Source organism: Gossypium hirsutum, chromosome D02 (genome assembly GCF_007990345.1).
Source record: "Gossypium hirsutum isolate 1008001.06 chromosome D02, Gossypium_hirsutum_v2.1, whole genome shotgun sequence".
NCBI lineage: Eukaryota > Viridiplantae > Streptophyta > Magnoliopsida > Malvales > Malvaceae > Gossypium > Gossypium hirsutum.
In genome coordinates this window covers 7,466,891-7,487,909 of record NC_053438.1, presented here as the reverse complement: position 1 = coordinate 7,487,909, position 21,019 = coordinate 7,466,891, and the positions used below count along the sequence as shown (strand labels likewise).

Genomic DNA, 21,019 nt, shown 5'->3' with positions numbered 1-21,019 from the left:
TGGTGAATGTAGGACCATTGTCAAAAGATGCCCGACGACCATGGCATATCCCATGTGCTATTTGCATGTCAAGTTTACATCGCTTTATTTTCAATTTAATCAATTAAAAATTTCGAATTTAATTAACTAATTAATGCATTTAAAGGGGCTTGAGCAACACCCTCGGAGCTGAATCCCATCATCCTTTGTTGAATTTGCATTTAACTGCAAATTCATCAATCACTACAAAATATGTAGGACCAAACTTTTGAATTATTACAAGATATCTCTAGATTGTTGAAAGGGCATGCTTGTTTTACTTACAGGTTCTGTCTGGATATTTTGATGTCTTGATAGCTCAGAATTACAGGGATTTTCTCGCCTTTTCTCTTTCACAAGCAGAATTGCACATTTGCATGTGAAGAACACAATCATGAATCCAAGTGAAAGTAGCAAAAGAAATTCAATCACTATGACTGTTTCAAGAGCTGCCACCACCAAAATCAACCATTCAATGCACAATCCGATTCGAGAGCAATTTAAATCCCAAATTGGAATAGTTTAGGAACTTACTATGAACTGCCAATGAGCTCATTGGTTTCCTTCTGATCAGATTTACAGTAGCCTCAGCGACCAAAGCCTTTGTTACCCTATCAACACAATCTGAATAACATCCATGGTGGCCTAAATCGCTTAATTTCATTGTTAAAACCGCACTGCCATGTTCGCCACCCTGAAAGATCAGATGCGATGAGATGATTAATTCAATCCTTTCATATTTGCTTAACTGCAAAATATGGTCAAGTACTTACATGGTAGGATAATTGTTGCATGACAGTATTGCAATCGTTGAGCGATGCTCGGAATCTTATTCCCATGGCTTTGACCATGAAATGTTTTGATATGGTAACATATGTTTGAAGCGGTTGCCATTGATAACTGTACTTGAGCTTCAGTTCGGTTGAACTGATAAGGGCAGCTGGTAGCGTTGCTAGCAAAAACCCATCACTCACTTCCATTGAAAGCGCCAAGTCAAAGCCGGGCTCACCCCCTGTAAAGTGAGTGTAGGATACAGATAATTCAATAAAAATTAAGAAAATTGGAACGGCATACCTTTGCAACATTGTTGCTTCGCTATCAAGTAACTAAGGGCTGTTATTTGAATATATTTAGCTCCTTAAAGCTGAATAAAGTTAACTTGATCTTAACTAATAGTTTGGCATATAGATGACTTAAGCACAAATTATCAAGTTCGGACCTTATCTACTACAGTTCAATGATTCACCATTAAGTTCATATATGTAATATCCACTCACGAATCGTGACAACCATTTTTGTAAGTGTCTGTAAAAGTTAAATTGACTAATAATGGATTGAAAAGTAATGGAAAGGAGCCGAAGCCCTCAATTTTTTGTCATCCGGACTTCCTAGATTATGAAGATATTTTTTTAGCATCCTAGTCCTAGTTCATGCACTTCAGAACTTACCAGGGAAGTTAAGAATATCTGGATCACCAATGGAGAACAGAAACTGATCTGTTTCTATGTCGAACAACAAAGATTCATCCCGAGTGTTATTCAACACGATGAATTCGGGAACATTAACATATGGAGGATCATTAATGGGATCCACTACAACTTGTACATCCAAGTCATTGACTCCATTTCTATTCCTGGCCGAAACTCGAAGGGTATCGTTTCCAGAAAAGTTCCCATTCCTGGTTTAATCCAAAGAATACAAATGAGTTAAACAAGTTTCTGATAATTCATGCATGCCTTTTTCCCCTATAAATGTTAGAAATTCGTAAAAGAGCGAATGATGTTACAAGGACTCGTGTATTTGAGGGTTCTTGAGAAGTCAGATCCTTGTACTCATGTCCGAACACGCATCAACACGAAAAACAACAAACATTCATTTTAAGTGCAGCTAAAACAGAAAACTTGCAATCGAACTCAGTGATTAATACCCAAGATATTGAATCGATTGAAGGGCGAAATTGATTACTTCTAAACGTCCTTCAATGCTCAAATTGGTACCTTTCTCGTCCCCGTTAGTCACACAAAATTCACTCCATATTGGCTGCCAAAACTGCATTGACATAGGTGATAGAAATATTGTTCCATGCTTAGCACTGAGAATGACAGAGATATTCTCCATTGGATCTGAATATTTCAGTTCAAATCCGTTGTAACCACTGAAAAACAGTAGGATAAGAGTTCAATTCTAGTGATAAAAATGGAAGTAAATTGACTGATATGAGCCTTAACTTCACCCGAATCTCGGACTTATTAGATCTTCAATTGCCTGCAATTGACTTGGAAAAGAAACAAACTGTGGTGGAATGGTGAGTACAGATATTTTGACAGTAGCAGTAGCAAGGTCACCATTAATGTCCAACATTGTATATTGGAAAGAATCATTCCCAAAATAGTCTTTATATGGTGTATATCTGAAGAGCCTTCCATATTGTAGAAGTGAACCATGAATTGGCTGCAAAAAGAACATAACATATTGCATGTTAAACAGGGAGGGGTTGGAGGGTAAATGTTTTTGTCATTCGACATTGCTGAAGTTTTCGGTCTTACTTTCGAGAACTCGATAATAGTTGCGTTGGAACCGGCAAAGTAGTCATTTTCCAATACATCGAACGAAATCGATTCATCCTCCCAAAGAGAGATTTTATCATCATATGCTTTAGGAAAATATTCACCTGACAAACATTAGAAGCAAAGATTTGTTCAATCATATGAAAAAGAAAATAGGATGCTCTGCAGGCTTGCAGCAATGCTAACTTACTTCCGTACACGTTGACAGTGAAAGGGCAGGGCGATAAATGCTTTCCTTCGAACAATACACACATCTCATAAGTTCCTACTTCCATGGCAAGATAGTGACCTATGTATGAACCATCACTGTTATCCACAAACATCCAGTTTGAGAAACCTGGCTTGTTAACCGAAGTAAGCACTAGACTTAGCTTCGAATTTTCGGACATGACAGGGTTGGAAAATGAATCCAGCAGCCGTACTACTATTTCATTTCTAACCAGCTTTGGTGCCTTGGGAGAAAATTTCACTATTCCTGAGACTGATATATTAACCTCACCTGTCACAAAGTATAAAACCATTCGTCACCAAGAAAATTGTACCATTAGTCACCTCACCTTGTGGTAATTTTTCAAGTTCGGGTCTTTTTGGATTCAGATCAGTGACATAAATTCAAAAATTGTACCTGGTTTTACTTCCTTTGTGAATGGAGTACCACCATTTAGGATTATATTTCCGCAGAATATATGAATTTTATAGATCCCTCTCTTCTGAGGAGTATACGTGACATTGAATGCAGTTGCCCAAACATTCAAGCTTCCAGGAGGAGGCTGATTTTAGAATCAAACTGTCATTAAAATCTCAAACATAAAATTCATAAATACATGCATGCATTTACAGACAGAAGCAGCTCTTACAGTGTTCTTTAGGCCCATAGATGGAGCAGAAGCAAGTTTGGTTTCGCTTATAGAAATGTCAGGCAATTCTCCTGTATGTGATAAGGCTGTTTATGAAACCAGAAAAAATACCAAAATGGTGGTAAATTTTGCTTGAACGTGCATACCGTTACTGATCTGTGTAGGATATATAGTAGGTGATACCGATGTGGAATCGGTTTCACTTCTGATTTCTACTCGAAGTCTTTCTACTTCCACTGGGGAGGGATATTCGAAGGCATCACGTAAATAAACCGAAAACTCTGCCTGTTCCCCAGCAACAGAAGTATTTAAACCAGTCCCATTGATGATACTCTTGAATCCATCGCAATAACCTGACCGAATATGTGTCTAACATGAGCACTTTAGGAAAAATAAGGAATCCGGGTAACATAAAAGCTGCATTACGGAAAAGATTTCCATAAAAAGATTTAGGTAACACACCTACAAAGACGGTATATGCATATGGCATATAGGAAATGCTTTTGTTGTGCTTCATATCAGAAATGGTGAGCAAGAAGTTCCCTGCTTTAGACATGCTGAAAGAAAACAGCTGAACCCCTGGTTCTACTTCTTCGAACTGCAAATCCGTTACAGGTATAGACAAATTCGTATCACTCTCGATAACATCAGCGTCAAATTCGTACAAGCCTGGAACAAGGTTCCCGCATTGATCTTGTTGGTAGATAAGTATTTCCATCTTGGAAAAGATTTGCCATGCATTGAATTCAAATTTCCACTTGGCTATACAATTGGAGACATCTAAAGGTCCTGCAAAACCCGGTTCGAAAATTCAATCAGCTTATTTATACATACTCGGACATGTGTGAAAGGATATAATCCTCCAAGGACCCTTCGAATACATGGAAATAAGCTCATGTCCGACACTTACACCCCATGTCCAAAGAACTTACCTGGATTTACCTTGAATGGTAATGGAGAGCCATTCAAGGTCTGGTTTGCCCCTTGGATGTTCAATAAGAACTTTCCTGCTTTAACAGCTATAAACTCCACTATGATATAACCAAATTCATTCCAGGCCTTGGATGTAATATTCAGCAAATTTGCAATGGAACCATTTTCATGGAGAGCAGTCACTGAGATGTTATAAGAACTCAGTTCTTCATCAATTGAAGTTACATTATTGCCAAATGCATCTTTAGGAAGAATCAAAACTGGAGCCTTTGAACCAGCTTCAAATTCATTCAAGAACCCTAACCATGAAGCAACACTAGCAGAAGGGTACATTGGCCCTTTTAATCAAACAACAGAAAGTCACAAAATCATTAACATTTCTCAACATTAATGGAATAAACCATATGGAAAGCCAAATAAAAAACCAACCTGATTCAACAGTGAAATGGAGAGATGAATCCATGACTTTGAAAGGGTCATCATTGAGGATCACATTAAATATGCCAGCAAGAATTGGGATAAAAACAATTTGCCAAGTACTAGGATCATCATCAATGTCTAGAAAAACACCAGATATATAAGAACTATTCCCTGTCTTCCCATTCACTGTAACTAAAGGCTTAAAAGCAGTTCTATCAAGTGAAGCGTTTCCTTTACTATCAAAATTTCCCAGAACTTTGATTTTGATTGTAGCAGTTTCCCCAGCTTTGAATGTATCCTTGTCATCCAACCAACTGAATGCAAACTTTGGTACTGTTGCTTCATCTGCAACATATAATATGCAATAATTTACAGTAACCTTAAAGAGTGTTGTTTCTATGGTAAAGTTTAAGAAGAAAAATAATGTGAATACCTGCAGAAGAAGCTAAGAGTAATGTGAGGGTTGAAATTAATATGAAGTGAACTTTGGCCGCCATGATTGAGGAAATTCAAAGGAGCACTAGTTTACCACTGGGTCTCTCTTCTTGAGGAATTGAAGTGATGACGTTTATGGAAAGTGCAGTTTATCAAGTGTATTGGGTTTGTGACACGTGTCATTAAGAATGATTTAGGCCATTGGATTTCTGTAGCGGTTGCTGACAGTTGATAGCGGTTCAGTTCGAGAGCGTTTTGCACTTTTGTCTTCGCTTTTTTGATCTTTTGTGTCGAGTGGTTCGAGCAACGGTGCTGTTTTATCAACGTCATGTATCTATACTTCTATACTATTGTTTAGGTAAATTACTTAAGAGATCCTATATTATATGGGCTGTATTAAATCAGTCCCTTTCTTATTAAATGGATCATTTTAGTTTTTGTACTAAGGTTAAATTGGAATAAAGTTAACATTTACTGTTTAACAAAGTTAATATTATTTATACAACAAAGGTTGACTTTATTGCAATTTGGACTTAGTTTATTATTTTTAATGGTATAAGGACTAATTTGATACAATCCATATAATATAGGGATCTCTCATATACTTTAACCCTATTATTTAAGAGTTTGATTTAGTTGGTATCAGATTCCAACCCAGTTATAAAATGATTAAAAACAAATTTTTTATAAAAATAAGTTATTTTATTGTGAGGATATCTTTATTATTTTTTACATTTTTATATAAAATCAATAAAAATCAATATTTAAACTTTTAACCTTAGTATTTAAACCAAACCTTCAATATTTTTTTTATTATAAACTTTTAATAAATATATTTTTAAACAAATAATATTTCAATATAATATATATATATTGTTTTTACTAACATGGACCACCATGTTAACATTAGAATGATTGACTCAATGGCCATGACCATCTCAACACATTAATTGTCAATGAAAAAAAACATTAATCAAAGTTTAATTGATGTGTTTTTAATGTCTAAGAGTTTAATTGAGTGCAATTTTCATAAAGGGTCTTGATTGAATTTTTTAAAAGTTGTTTCTTTTTAAAAGTGGTGTAAGTTATTTAAATATTTATATCGTATAAATCATAAAGTGTGGTGGTTGTTCACTTCATCTCTTAATCACGTGGTCGAGGGCTCAATCCTTTCTTATGGGAATGAAATATATTTTATGACTAGTCGACGTGTTGGGTTGATTATTTGTTTGTATTAAATTATAGAGTAAAAATTTATTACCATATAATATTTTAATTGAAAAGCTAATTATACTAACTATTTAAAGTAAAACAAAATTAGAAAATATAAAGACAAATTTATGTTAGAAATTAAAGTATAAAATTAAATATCAAATTTAAGCCTATTAGAAGGAGGAAATTAATTTTAAGAATTTTATTTAATTAGGAGTATTTATTTATTTTAATTTCTTGTAATTTTGCCTATAAATAGAGAACTTAGGCCACCTTTTTAAGAATAAAAAAGTGAATAAAATATATTTTTCTTGGGGAATTTTGTTCTTTCTTTGTGTGATGCAAAGACAATTTTTAGAGTTTGAGTGATTTGATTCTTGTTTTCCTTTAAAGCTTGTTACTTTGAAGTCTTTCGGAGTTGCAGAGTTTACAACCTTTACAGATCAATTACTCAATGTTTATGAGGGTCCTTCTCTTGGGAGATTTTTAGGGAAAATTCGTCAAAGTCTTCCAAAGAATTCACATCTTATCTAAAGATCCTAGGTTTTTGCATCGTTCTTCATCAGTTGGTATCATATTCAGGGGTTTCTTTTCAGAACATTAGACTTAAAAGCATGCACAGTTCAATCATTTATTATTATTTTTTTCTATTTTGCAAAATTTTTACAAAGTTTCTTAGTGTGAGGGTAGAAAGGTTGCTTACAAAGATTCGTGAGACTAATCACAGATTGAATGTAAGATAAGAAGTACAAAATCTAAAATTCAAAATTCGGTTTGATATTGAGGAGACCAATAATAAATTGGAGAATAAGAGATAAGGTATCAAATTTTCGCAAACCAATCAATATTGTGGTGAAAAAGGTCATCTAGGATATGATTGGCAGGGCTTATTATGAAGAGAGATTTTTCAGTTATAGATTTTAAGATCATTTAAATTAATTACGTAGTGAAAAAGAAGATTGCAACAATGGTGATGAATTAGGCAGTTGTACGACACCATTATACCCCTTAAACTGTATCTTGATTCGATGAAAATTTAAATTTGTGAGGGGTTTTAGGTAGTTAGTTTTCGTCTTATAAAAAGATTGAGAGTAAAGAGGTTGCAAGAGATAAAAGCCATATTCACATCCTACACTTGGTGAAAGAAGAAGGAAAACATGAAAAGAAACAAATAAGCTATTCCAAAGAGAGGATAGCCGATCTTTTCACTAATCATAACTCGAATATTTTTAGTGGTGCTTATCCGTTTCAAGTGTTAGGAGCACAATCATACCATTCCCTACATAATTTTTGGACTCTAGGAGGTGGAAAGGAGTAAACTCATTTGAGTTCTAGTCTGGAACACTGACCAACTTACAATGTATTTTTGGATTAAGTTATTTTTTTATGGATCATAAAATTATATATTAAGTTTGATTATATACACTTGTAAAATTGAATATTTAATTGGTTTTAAAAGTTTTTAATTTCTTGTTTATTCAATAAATAAAGTTCAATTATAGATAAAATCGTTAGTGCTGAATTTTATATTATTTTATTAGAAGTTTATATTTCTTACTTTTATCATATAAGTGCCTATATAAATGAAGTTTAGTCAGTGAAATGAGAGAGATTGTAGGGAGTTTTTCCAATTATTGGTGTTTTTAATCACAAGTTGCTTAAGGATTCCAAACCATACATTATCTATCTCCTTTTTCTTTTCAAGTTATTCTAAGATCTTGGGGTATTTTGCATCACTAAGAGAAAATTTCATTTAATCACTGTAGAAGCTCAAATTTGCTCGGGCCCTACCATCAAAACAAATTTCAGCCCAAATGGCCCAGTTACATTACAAAATTAATTGGACCAGCCCAAACACCAACCCACAAGCCCAATTACAACCCAAACCCGAGGCCCAAATTCGGAGCCCAATTCCCCCCAAAAATCCAACTAGGGTTTCAGAAAAATGAAACCCTAGCCAAACCTAGCGCCGCACCCATCCCTCTGCCGTTCGCCTTGTCCCATCGCCACCCACCGTGCCTAGCTTCATCAACACCTGCAAAATGACAGAAAAAGCCGGAGCACGCAACATATAGTGCAAAGCAATAGAATACAACCAAAAAATACAATGTAAATTGGCTATAAAAGCCAAACAATATCTCTGTACATTTTTTGGACAGCATTTTGAATTCAAGAAAAAGAAAAAGCAAATCAAAAAAGGTTGACTCCAGTTATTTCCACTCTGTTCTCGTGTTCTTATTCACTTTATTTCTTTTATTTTTGTTTATTTTTCTGCAATCGTTTAATAAATAAAACGGGACTAAAAGGGAAAGGGGAAGATACCTTACTGCTTCGGTGGGCTGGTGTCGGAACTCCACCTTTGCCGTCGTCGGAGTCGAGCAAAAAGGGGCGTTTCATCCCTTTTCTTTTTGGTCTCGCGGTTGAGAAGGCTTAGCCTTCGGGGACGCCGCAAAAGGGGGAGGCTTAGGGGCCGTTCTCGCGCAGCTCCGGCCACTGGCCATGGAGGCGGAGATGGTGGCCTGAGCTTTAAGGCCGAGAGGGGCGCAGAGAGGAGAGCATTCAAGCTCTCTGTTCTCTTTTCCTGTTTCTTTTTTTTATTATTTTTTTCATTTTTTTCTCTTTTCATTAGAAAATGAAATGGAGGCTGCCAGATTAGGGTTCTTTTTGGCCCTTACATGATGTGTGAAACGACGCCGTTTGGAGTCTGATCAGTGGCTCCAAAACGGCGTCGTATTGAGCTCTGACCCGTGCGGTGACCCGGCCTAGGGGAAGGATCCGCGTGTTTTCTTTAAATGGGATATTTGTGCGCGTAGTCCCTCCGACTTTGTAGCGCGTTGCAATTTGGTCCTGTTTCGCTATTTCCTATTTTTCAATTTCGCCCCAGAATTCTGTTTTTGTTCTATTTTGACCCTCTGCTGCACTGCGTTTTGGGGCTTCGGGGTATTTACGATTTTGGTCCCCCCTTTTTCACGCATATTACATTTTGATCCTTTATTCTGTTTTATTTTTGATTTCAGCCCTGAGATTTCGTTCCCGTTTTGAATTAGTCCTATTATTATTATTATTATTATTATTATTATTACCTATTTATTTATATTGATTTTATTTAAACTTCTGGTACATATATATATTTATATATTTTACAACTTATGTACCTATCTATATATCTATATACATATTTTCATTTTCATAAATACATACATAATATATAATCTTTATAGTCTAAAATACACCCTTTTTTATATATATTTTTAAATCCGCATATACATACACATTTTCAATATATTTTTAGTATGTATATAAATTAACGTATTTATTTGTATACATATGTATATTTTCATTAGTTTTAAACTTTAGTTTGTACATATATACATTTTCTTTTATTTTACAATATATATATACACTTACTTTTTATTTGTATTTCTTTATCTTTGTATTCCATAGTTTTATACACCTATATATGTACATATTTTTTATATATACGCATATTTATTTATTTTATATAAAATATACTTTATATATTTTGTTAATTCATATATACACATATTTTAGTTCATGTCTATATATATCTTTTTATACTTAATTGTATTTGCTATTTATTTATTTCATTTTTGTTATTATTTTGAATGAATGACTTAACTTTATTCGTTTTTTATTTTGTTATTTTGTATGTTGTAGGTTTGATCGTTCATATTGATTGCTATTGCTTGCATCGTTTTTATATTTTCATGTTCATTATGATTTTGCGGTGCATAAATAATGTAATTTGCTTTCACTGTGATTTTGTGCTTTATTTTTACTCGATATAACAAAATTTATTTATTTATTTTTAATAAATAGCACTCCGTGTATTAGATCGAGATGATCGTACCCTAACTTACTGGGTTTCGATTTTCACGATAAATCTAAATGCACGAATCTTTTTAAACTCAAATTTTAAATGATCTCGGGATTAAAAAATCGCGTCCTAACTTACTGGTCGTGATCTCATTTTAAATCCGAGATGGCTAAAATATCTTTTAAATAAGCATTTTTTTATTCGTGTCGAGAATTTGAGACATTGTATTCTAACTTACTGGATATGATTCTCTTTCTCGATTAACGTGAAATATACTTCTTTTTCCAAAAATTTTTATTTTAATACAAGGATCATATTTTTAATTCTTTCGAGTTCTCAATTTTCGACATCAAGATATTAGATAATCAACTAGGTACCAATTTCTGGGTGTTACGAGGGTGCTAACCCTTCCTCGTATGTAACCGACTCCCGAACCCATTTTCTAGATTTCGTAGACCAAAATCGTTGTTTTAATAAAATCAAATTATTTATTAAAAACAACCTCTTTCCAAGGTGACCCAATCACACCTCGAAAAGGATTGGTGGCGACTCCCTTTTTCGTTTTCAAAACCCAAGTCGACCCCGTTTTTTTCAAAAAATGGTGTCAACAGCTTGGCGACTCTGCTGGGGACATAAATAAGAGAGTCAAGCCACGAGTTGATTATCTCTTGTCTTTTTATCAAAAGTTGAAAATTTGATTTAAATATATGATCCTCTCATTGCATTTTATTTTGAGTTATAGTTTTTATCATGTTTTGTATTTTAATTTTTTTATATACCTCTGCACATTGCATTGCATGACCATGGGTCACACCTTTAAGTGGGAGTGAGAAGCTACGCCTTCGTGAGGTTTTCACCTCCGCATGGGATAGTGAATTGCTTCCGGGATACATCCGTACTTATGTCTTCGTGAGATTTTCATCTCCGCATGGCAATAGGGAAATGTATTCCCCTGAACTGAACTCAGTCCGTATGAGCCTATAATGGGTGAGGATTGAGGAATCTGCTGGTTCAGGTACCCTACTTAGAACCAAACCACATGTAATGAGCCATAAGAACCGACCTAGGTAGAGCTACGCCAAACCTTAATGCTTACCTAAATGAATGCTATGTTTATCGTCATTTACGTTAAATCTTGTTCTGCATAATACTAATTTTACTTTGTTTGTGATTGTATGGCATTGTCATTCTAAAAGAGGTGTCGATTCATGTTCAGTGTCTAAAACGAAAGCTTATCATGGAAAAGGGATTTCTTGATAAAGTAGAAGATAATGCGACTGTGCGAGTATGGGCTGAGACGACACAACGGGAGAAAGGCGATAGTCTTACCGAAGGGCACGTGTCAGAATTGTGGGATTTCACCCGTATCAGTGTAATCCAGAATGACCTTCGAGAAATGAAAGAAGTCTGGGATCAGTGGGATGTCGAGACCAAGCAGCTGTTCTATTGTAACTACGGTGACCTACCTTATCTGCTCAGTGTCAAAGTGGACAAGTATTTATTCTGAGCTCTTGCTCAGTTTTGGAATCCTGCCTACAGTTGTTTCACTTTTGGGAAAGTAGATTTGACGCCTACTGTGGAGGAGTATACGACCTTGCTTCGGTGCCCAAAGTTTCAAGTCGACAGGGTTTATTCTAGAGCTACTTGTGTCCCTCCGTTGTTAAGGAAATTAATGAACATTACAGGGATGAGCGAGCAGTGGGTCGCTGCCCAAATCCAACAGAAGGGCGACAGTAAATGTGTCCCTTAGAAAAGCTTACGAGATTTGGTGCTTGTACATTCTGACGTAAAGAAAAGGGTCGATGTCTTCGCTTTAGGTATCTACGGGCTAGTGGTCTTCCCCAAGGTTTTAGGGCACATAGACGAGGCTGTAGCTGATTTGTTTGATCGGCTTAGTAAAGGGGTTAGACCGATTCCGGCAATACTAGCTGAAACTTTCAGATCCCTGAGTACATGTCGGAAAACAGGTGAGGGAAGGTTTATTGGATGCGCACAGCTTTTATTGGCATGGTTTCATAGCCATTTCTGGAAAGTGGAAAAAGTCTCTTATCGAGTATTCTCTAACAGTTACTCCCCTCTAGAGGAATTGGTGGCCACGCCAAAACGGGATGATGTTTCAGAAGAAAGATGGATGAAGATACTCCAGAATCTCCAGGATGAAGATATTGAATTGAGGGCTCCTTGGTTAATTCCTGATGAGATATTGTACCGATGTGGAGATTTCGACTGGGTTCCTCTGCTCGGGATATGGGGAGCTATCGGATATGCTCCCCTACTCGTATCCAGACAGTATAGATCACGACAATTCGTACCAGCAACGCAGGGGTTGGCCTATTGTGATTTTTCCTATAGGGAGGACAATTATAAGAAAAAGGTTCGAGAAGTGTCTAATGCCTGGAACCAAACTCGCCGAATGAAGATTTTAGCCGTGGGTCTGACAATGACCCCCGAGTATAGCCAGTGGCATGATCAAAGGGTCAACGATAATATCCCGGCGTCGAATCCAGAAACTGCTCGATCTTTAGAGGAACACCTACAAATATTGCCCTCTGAGATAGAAGTTATCAAGCAAGAATTTGAAAAGAGGAGTTTGGAGATAGGGAAGAAAGTAGAGCAGTTAGAGGAAGAGAAAATGCAGTTAGGACTGGATTTGGACATTCAAATATTAGAAGCTGACAAATTAAGAAAAGGAAAGAACAAGGCAGAAGAAGATTTAGACAGCCTGAAGACGGATTACAAGAAGTTGCATAGGTTGATAAGAACTGCTGGCTTGGGTAAAACGCCAAAACAGTGGCGACAGGAAATTCAGGAGGAAAAAACGAAAGCTAATCAGTGGGAAAAGAAATTTCAGGATACTCAAACTCGAGAAGTTACTTTGGGAGAGAGTCTACTAGTCTGCCAAAATGAGAAGACGAAGTTGAATGCCCGAGTAACTGAACTGGAAAGGCTACTTCACCAATACCGTAGTCGTAAAGCTGCGGTTGAATTAAAGGCAAGCTTGCACAAAATTGAAGAATTAAAGGGACAAGTAAGAGAGCTCGAGGACGCATTGCAAAACAGCGAATTCCGAATAGAGCTTCTGGAAAGAAGTAGTGAGAAGTGGCAAGGGCAATTCCAGCGGTCTCAAGATCAGATAAGAGACAGAGATTATGTTATGGGTGAGGCAGTGGTTCAAGTACGTGAGGTAGCTGATCACCTGCAAACCCTAGCGGTTCAAGCTGATCTATTAAGTTTGAAGTTTGAGTCGGAATCGGACCGAGGCCAAGAATTAGCTTGGCTTCTTAAAAAGGTTAAGGCTTTGGGTATAAGGGCAAAGCCGTATATGTAGTCTATTTTATGCAAAGAAATTTCTTCTCTAGTAAAGTTTTCTAATGAAGTTGAACTAGAATCAGTGCCTCTTTTTGCATTCATGCATCTACATATCATCATATGCATCAAGTTTTAAAAAGGGAGCCTAATTAATTTAAAATTATGACAGAACTACCCTGGAAACTAACAAAAATTCGCCAATCGTTTATCACTACGGTACCCGTCGCAAAACAAAAGCCATGGATCAAAGACTCGAAAGACTCGAACAACTCCAAAAGGAGATGCAAGAACAAATGCAAGAGCGGTTAGAGAAGATTCAACAAGATATGAAGAACGAAATGGTAGAGTCTTAAAAAAGCATGATAGCTGAATTAACGCAGTTGTTCAAAGGGGGAGGCGACAAAGGAAAAGACCCCGTGGTTAATACAGAAGAAGAAAATAATGATAGCCCTCTCTATCCCCCAGGTTTCACTCCTCCTCATGCGCAAACCCAAGCGAGGTGCAACCACGCAGATCATCTGTTACTATCAGGCCTCAACAGTTTTAAACTGGTGCCTCAATACTAGTAAATTTCCAAACTGGAATAGGTTCTCATCTCGGAAAAGCCCCTACTAATCCCATAGTACCCGATTTTGACGAAATGATGGGAAAAGAGAAAACAAAAGAAGAACTGCCGAGCCGATTGGAGGAAAGATGTAAATGGCTCGAAGAGAAATTCAAAGCCATGGAAAGTAGCGAGAATTATCATGGGATGGACGCTAAAGATCTAAGCTTGGTACCAGATTTGGTCCTCCCTCCCAAATTTAAGATGCCAGAGTTTGAAAAATATGACGGGACAAGTTGTCCCGAAGCTCATATCACTATGTTTTGCCGAAGGATGACCGAGTACATCAACAATGAGCAACTGTTGGTTCACTGTTTTCAGGACAGTTTGATCGGGTCGCGGCTAGATGGTACAATCAATTGAGTCGAATCGAAATCTACTCCTGGAAAGATTTGGCGCAGGCCTTTATAAAGTAGTACAGACATGTGATGGATATAGCACCCGATTGAATTGTATTGCAAAACATGGAAAAGAAAACTAATGAGAGCTTTCGCCAGTATGCTCGGAGATGGAGGGAGGTAGCAGCACAAGTTCAACCACCACTTTTAAAGAAGGAGATAACCATGCTTTTTATCAATACCTTAAAAGCTCCATTTCTCAATCACATGTTGGGCAGTGCCACTAAAAGCTTTTCAGACATAGTGATGTCTGGAGAAATGATAGAGAACGCTATAAGATGTGGCAAGATAGAAGCTGGAGAAAATGCTAAAAGGTCGGCTCCAAGGAAGAAGGAGCACGAGATAAATAATACAAGCATGTTTAACAAGGACCATTCTAAAACAATCACGGTAGGACAAGCCAGAGCAGTAACCGCTAATCGGCAAGGTTCTTCGAAATAGGAATCTAATCCAAGGCCAAATGTAGAGAGACTTCAATTCACACCCATCCCAGTGACGTATAGGGAATTGTACCAGAACTTATTCGATGCACATGTGGTATCTCCATATTACCTGAAACCAATGCAACCCCCATACCCTAAGTGGTATGACGCAAACGCCCAATGCGAGTATCACGCAGGGACCAAGGGGCATTCGATTGAAAACTGCACTGCATTCAAGAAGTTAATTGAAAAACTTATCAATTTGGGGATCGTAAAGATTGGTGACTCATCAGGACCAAATGTAGCAGAGAATCCATTGCCCAATCATGACAATAAAGGGTGAACGCGATAATTGAGAACGGAAGAAAGAGAGTCAAAGCCAACGTAGCCGAGATAAGGACTCCCCTTGAATGGGTTTGGAAACAAATGGTGAAAAGAGGTCTCATCAAGCAAAATTCAATAAAAAGGCCTGAAGGAGCAAGGAAGTTTTGTGAGTTCCACGCAGAAGAAGGCCATGACATCCAAAAGTGTACCGAGTTCAGAACCATGGTGCAAAGCTTAATGGATAGCAAAGAGTTAGAGTTTTATGAAGAGATTAATGAACTAGCAGAAGGAGAGGTCTATGCTACAGAAGAAGGATCTACGGGGAAAGCCCAAAAGGATAATTACCCCGTGGTAATTATTTCAAAACCAATGAGTAGAGAATCTGGAATACAAATAGCACTAAAGGTCATAATCCAAAAACCTGTATCCTTTCCCTACAAGGATAGCAAAAAGGCTCCTTGGAATTACAACTGTAATGTAACAATCCTAGGAGAAGAGAGCTTGGTAAATGTTTCAGGAGAGGATGAAGGATTCTATACACGAAGTGGAAAACGCTATGATCCGGCAAACGCAAGAGTGGAATCTAGAAAAGGAAAAGCCTTAGCGGTTGAATTGGGAAAAGCAAAGACAGAGCCGCGTATCAATCAGCCGGTAACTGAAAATGAGGCTAATGAATTTCTAAAATTCTTAAAACATAGTGAGTACAGCGTGGTAGAGCAATTACATAAGCAACCGGCTCGTATCTCGATGCTTGAATTGCTCCTAAGTTCAGAGATACATCGTAATGCGCTGATTAAGGTGCTAAATGAAACTTACGTCGCTGATGACATCTCAGTGAATAAGTTGGACCGTTTGGTTAATAATATCAGTGCTGATAATTTCATTTTCTTTAATGATGATGAAATACCACCCGGGGGAAGAGGAGCCACCAAAGCCTTACATATTTCTACTTACTGCGGGAAACATATGTTATCAAGAGTGCTAATTGATAATGGATCAGCCTTGAATGTTTTACCCCTATCCACCTTAAATAGGTTACCGGTGGACAGCTCTCACATGAAATCATGTCAGAACATAGTGAGAGCATTTGATGGTACCGAAAGAAAGGTGATGGGAAGAATAGAAGTACCTCTCTTGATTGACCCAAATACGTACGAAGTGGATTTCTTAGTGATGGATATCAAGCCTTCGTATAATTGCTTGCTCAGGAGACCATGGATTCATTCAGCAGGGGCGGTGCCTTCATCATTGCACCAGAAGTTGAAATTAGTAACAGAAGGCCGGTTAATTACAGTTGACGCTGAGGAATACATCATTGCATCGGTAACCAGTGACGCACCATATTTGGGAGTGGATGATGATGCGGTCGAATGTTCTTTTCGATTCTTAGAGTTCGTAAATACAACTTTTGTCACTGAGGGAAAGAAAATCCCAATGCCCAACATATCTAGAGCCACAACGATGGGACTACAAATGACAGTTGGGAAAGGAGCTGTGCCTGGAAGAGGACTGGGAAGATGCCTTCAAGGAACGAAAGAGGCACCAGTGGTGAAAGACAAACAAGACCGCTTTGGTTTAGGATTTAAACCAAATGCCAAGCAGAGAAGGAAAGAGTTAGAGAAAAGACAAGACAGGAGGAAGACGCGTTTGAACGGAAAAGAAGTTGATTAGGAACCCATGGTTTTCCCCCACATATCCAGAACATTCATATCGGGAAGAACCATGTATTCTGGACTGAGGACTCCAAGAAAGAAGACCGCAGAGGAAATGTTAGGAAACTTAAGCATCAATGCCATATTTGAAGAAAAATCTGAAGAAGGAAGTACATCAGGCATCTATCCCGTTGAACCTGGGAGTGTTTTAAACAATTAGATTGCAAAAGAAATGCCTAAAGTTTTTAGAGCTTTTCCAGAGTAATATTCAAAACATATTAATTATTCTAAGCCTGGAGAAAATGAAAAATTTTGTGAATTGAAATGGGCTTATATGTGGACATTGTGATTTCAATGAAATATATCTTCGCATTTTGAGTATATATTCTTTTAAAATTCTTTTCATTCTTTCATACGAATAGTCATCTTGAATGCTTTTATTCCGAATCATTCTTTTATTCATGGTCATACTAAATAAGAATCATTAAATTCATACATTCCCTGTACATTCTTTGATACCTATAACAGGTCCCAAGATATCAATGATATGAGTGACTCTACTATGGACTTAGAAAATCCTTTTGAACGAGATATGTGTTTAGAGAATCTTAAGATTTTGAAGATAACACAGATTGCAACCTATCTCCGGACTTGTTGAGAATGGTAGAGCAGGAAGAGAAACAGATTCTACCTCACGAGGAGACGATAGAGACAATGATCCTGGAAGAGGGAAAGGTGATAAAGATTGGCACGTGCATAGCTGAAGAAGTGAAACAAGACCTCGTTAAATTACTTCGAGAGTTCAAAGATGTCTTCGCATGGTCATACCAAGATATGCCGGGGTTAAGTACTGACATCGTAGTTCACCGACTTTCTATAAAGGAAGATTACAAACTAGTTCAGCAAAAACTCCGAAGGATGAGGCCTGGTGTTGTGTTAAAAATAAAAGAGGAGGTGCAAAAACAATTCGACGCTGGATTCCTGCAAGTGGTCAAATACTCTGAGTGGGTAGCCAATATCGTTCCTGTCCCTAAAAAAGATGGGAAGGTACGAATGTGTGTAGAATATAGAGATTTAAAAAAGGCTAGCCCCAAAGATAACTTTCCCTTGCCGCACATCGACGCCTTGGTGGACAACACAACAGGACATTCGCTGTTTTATTTCATGGATGGCTTCTCTGGATATAATCAAATTAAGATGCATATTGAGGATATGAAGAAAACTACATTCATAACCCTATGGGGAACCTTTTGTTATAAGGTGATGCCATTTGGGTTGAAAAACGCAGGGGCAACGTATCAGAGGGCCATGGTAACATTGTTCCATGATATGATGCATAAGGAGTTAGAGGTCTATGTTGATGACATGATTGCAAAATCTAAAACAGAAGAGGAACATGTGCAGGTCCTTAAGAAATTATTTATGAGGTTGAGAAAATTTCAGCTAAAGCTAAATCTAGCAAAATGCACATTTGGGGTCAGATCAGGAAAATTGCTTGGGTTCGTGGTCAGTGAGAGAGGAATTGAGATTGATCCTGACAAAGTAAGAGCAATACAAGAATTACCCCCACCGCATACTCAAAAGGAGGTTCGAGGTTTTCTAGGAAGGCTGAACTATATTGCTCAGTTCATCTCACAGCTAACTGAGAAATGCGACCCCATATTTCGCCTCTTCAAGAAACATAATCCTAGTGTATGGGATGAGGAATGTCAAAAAACTTTTGAAAAAGTCAAACATTACTTATCCAACGCCCCAGTGCTGATGCCACCCTGCCCAGACAAACCGCTTATACTGTATTTGGCAGTATTTAAAAATTCCATGGGACGCGTGCTTGGTCAACATGATGAATCCGGACGAAAGGAAAGAGAAATCTACTATCTCAGTAAGAAGTTCACTGAATGCGAAACAAGATATTCACCAATCGAGAAATTATGTTGTGCCCTAATCTGGACAACTCGGAGACTGAGACAGTACATGTTGTACCATACGACCTGGTTAATCTCCAAATTGGACCCTCTGAAATACTTAATGGAGTCAACCACTCTGAATGGAAGAATGGCCCGATGGCAAATTCTTCTATCTGAATTTGACATAGTCTATGTAAACGAGAAGGCGGTCAAAGGGAGTGCAATAGCAGAATTCCTAGCAAGTAGGGCTCTGGATGATTATGAGCCATTGAACTTCGATTTCCCAAATGAAGATTTGGTGTATATCGCAACTGTAGAGAAAGATTTCCAAGAAGGTGGTCCTTGGAGGTTGAGTTTTGACGGAGCTTTAAATGCTATAGGCAACGGAATTGGGGCAGTACTCGTGTCTCCTAGTGGAGATTATTATCCTTTCACTAGCAAATTGGACTTTGACTGCACAAATAATATGGCTGTGTATGAAGCTTGCATTATGGGCATCCGGGCAGCCATAGAGCGGAAAATTAAGGTGCTAGAGGTATACGGGGACTCTGCATTAGTAATTTATCAGCTCAAAGGGGAATGGGAAACAAGAGACCCGAAGTTGGTCCGCTATCGAAAATTGGTTATGGAATTGATTGAGGAATTTGACAGTATCACCTTTAGTTACCTCCCGCGAGATGAAAACCAGATGGCAGATGCTTTGGCCACTTTAGCCTCCATGTTTAAAGTGAACAAATTAGAAGATATGAAGCCTATCCAGATCAGCATCTATGAGGCTCCAGCCCATTGTTGCAGCATTGACAATGAAGAGGGAAAGGATGATCACCCTTGGTACTATGACATATTGCGATATGTGAAGAGTCGTGAGTACCCTGACCATGCGACAGAAAATGATAAGAAGACATTAAAGAGATTAGCCATTGACTATGTCCTAGATGGGGAAATTTTGTATAAAAAGGGAAAAGATCAAGTATTGTTGAGGTGTGTGGATGCTGTCGAGGCAAAAGAAATTTTAGAAGAAGTGCATGAAGGTATCTGTGGAACGCATGCCAACGGCTTCACGATTGCCAGACAAATTATGAGATTTGGGTACTATTGGTCCACCATGGAAGGGGATTGCATTAATTATGCCAAAAGGTGCCATAAATGTCAAATTTATAGTGACAAAATGCACGCACCACCTTCACCCTTTCATGTTATGGTTTCTCCATGGCCTTTCTCCATGTGGGGAATGGACGTTATCAGGCCAATATCTCCAAAAGCTTCTAATGGGCATCGCTTTATCTTTGTGGTTATTGATTACTTCACTAAATGGGTGGAGGCTGCTTCATATACAAATGTCACGAAGTCGGCAGTTAGCAAGTTTCTGAAAAAAGAGATCATATGTCGATATGGGATGCCTGAAAGGATCATATCCGATAATGCGATGAACTTAAACAACAACTTAATAGCGAAAGTTTGTAGTCAGTTCAAGATCAGACACCACAATTCGTCACCGTACCGTCCAAAAATGAATGGTGCCGTGGAAGCAGCTAACAAAAACATCAAGAAAATTGTAGGAAAAATGACTGAAACCTACAAAGACTGGTACGAGAAATTACCTTTTGCTCTCCTGGCATATCATACTTCTGTTAGGACCTCTACTGGGGCAACACCGTTTTCTTTAGTCTATGGGATGGAAACAGTTTTACCCATAGAAGTTGAAATTCCTTCCCTCTGAGTATTAGCCGAACTAAAGTTGGATGAGGCTGAATGGATTCAATCTCGATATGACCAGCTAAACTTGGTAGAAGAAAAGAGGTTAAAAGCTATTCGTCATGGTCAGATGTATCAGAAACGAATGATGCGAGCCTATAACAAAAAAGTTCGTCCCAGAGAATTTTACGAGGGGGACCTGGTTTTGAAAAAGATCCTTCCTCTACAAAAGGATTTTAGAGGAAAATGGATGCCAAATTAGGAAGGTCCTTATGTGGTAAAAAAGGCCTTTCAGGAGGAGCTTAATCCTGAGTGAGATGGATGTAAAAGCCTGCCAAATCCTGTAAATTCAGACTCAGTCAAGAAATATTTCACTTGAAAAAAGGGGTATTCAAAAAAAAAGGAGAGGCCAAGGTGAAAACCCGCAA

At 37.6% G+C, this 21,019-nt stretch overlaps 2 protein-coding genes across 2 annotated transcripts; one reads left to right on the top strand and one right to left on the bottom strand.

Annotated features, from left to right (window-relative positions):
- Positions 1 to 94: 94 nt before the first annotated feature.
- LOC107908137 (protein GAMETE EXPRESSED 2) lies at positions 95 to 5,326 on the bottom strand. Its single transcript, XM_016835392.2, has 14 exons — positions 5,229 to 5,326; positions 4,805 to 5,140; positions 4,375 to 4,713; positions 3,905 to 4,231; positions 3,554 to 3,795; positions 3,211 to 3,355; positions 2,776 to 3,084; positions 2,565 to 2,689; positions 2,252 to 2,469; positions 1,946 to 2,173; positions 1,467 to 1,696; positions 792 to 1,030; positions 553 to 712; positions 95 to 467 (listed from the first exon to the last, which is right to left on the bottom strand). The coding sequence occupies exons 1-14, from the start codon at positions 5,290 to 5,292 to the stop codon at positions 256 to 258; spliced, it is 3,174 nt and encodes a 1,057-aa protein (XP_016690881.2). The 5' UTR covers positions 5,293 to 5,326; the 3' UTR covers positions 95 to 255.
- An 11,733-nt stretch (positions 5,327 to 17,059) lies between these two features.
- Positions 17,060 to 20,616, top strand: LOC121214507 (uncharacterized). Its single transcript, XM_041088272.1, has 5 exons — positions 17,060 to 17,194; positions 17,662 to 17,836; positions 18,278 to 18,871; positions 19,085 to 19,985; positions 20,532 to 20,616. Exons 1-5 carry the CDS (start codon positions 17,060 to 17,062, stop codon positions 20,614 to 20,616), a joined length of 1,890 nt encoding a protein of 629 aa, XP_040944206.1.
- The last annotated feature ends 403 nt before the right edge of the window (positions 20,617 to 21,019 follow it).

What these genes read in the sequence shown, in the direction of transcription:
- LOC107908137 (XM_016835392.2), bottom strand. Translation starts at nt 5,292, where the DNA reads ATGGCGGCCAAAGTTCACTTCATATTAATTTCAACCCTCACATTACTC. An exon ending in CACAAAGGAAGTAAAACCAG is followed by an intron (nt 3,085 to 3,210) that starts GTACAATTTTTG and finishes ACTTTGTGACAG; the next exon opens with GTGAGGTTAATATATCAGTC. An exon ending in CAATCGATTCAATATCTTGG is followed by an intron (nt 1,697 to 1,945) that starts GTATTAATCACT and finishes GGATTAAACCAG; the next exon opens with GAATGGGAACTTTTCTGGAA.
- LOC121214507 (XM_041088272.1), top strand. Translation starts at nt 17,060, where the DNA reads ATGTATTCTGGACTGAGGACTCCAAGAAAGAAGACCGCAGAGGAAATG. An exon ending in ATCCCGTTGAACCTGGGAGT is followed by an intron (nt 17,195 to 17,661) that starts GTTTTAAACAAT and finishes ATGGTAGAGCAG; the next exon opens with GAAGAGAAACAGATTCTACC. An exon ending in CCAAGATATGCCGGGGTTAA is followed by an intron (nt 17,837 to 18,277) that starts GTACTGACATCG and finishes TGAAAAACGCAG; the next exon opens with GGGCAACGTATCAGAGGGCC.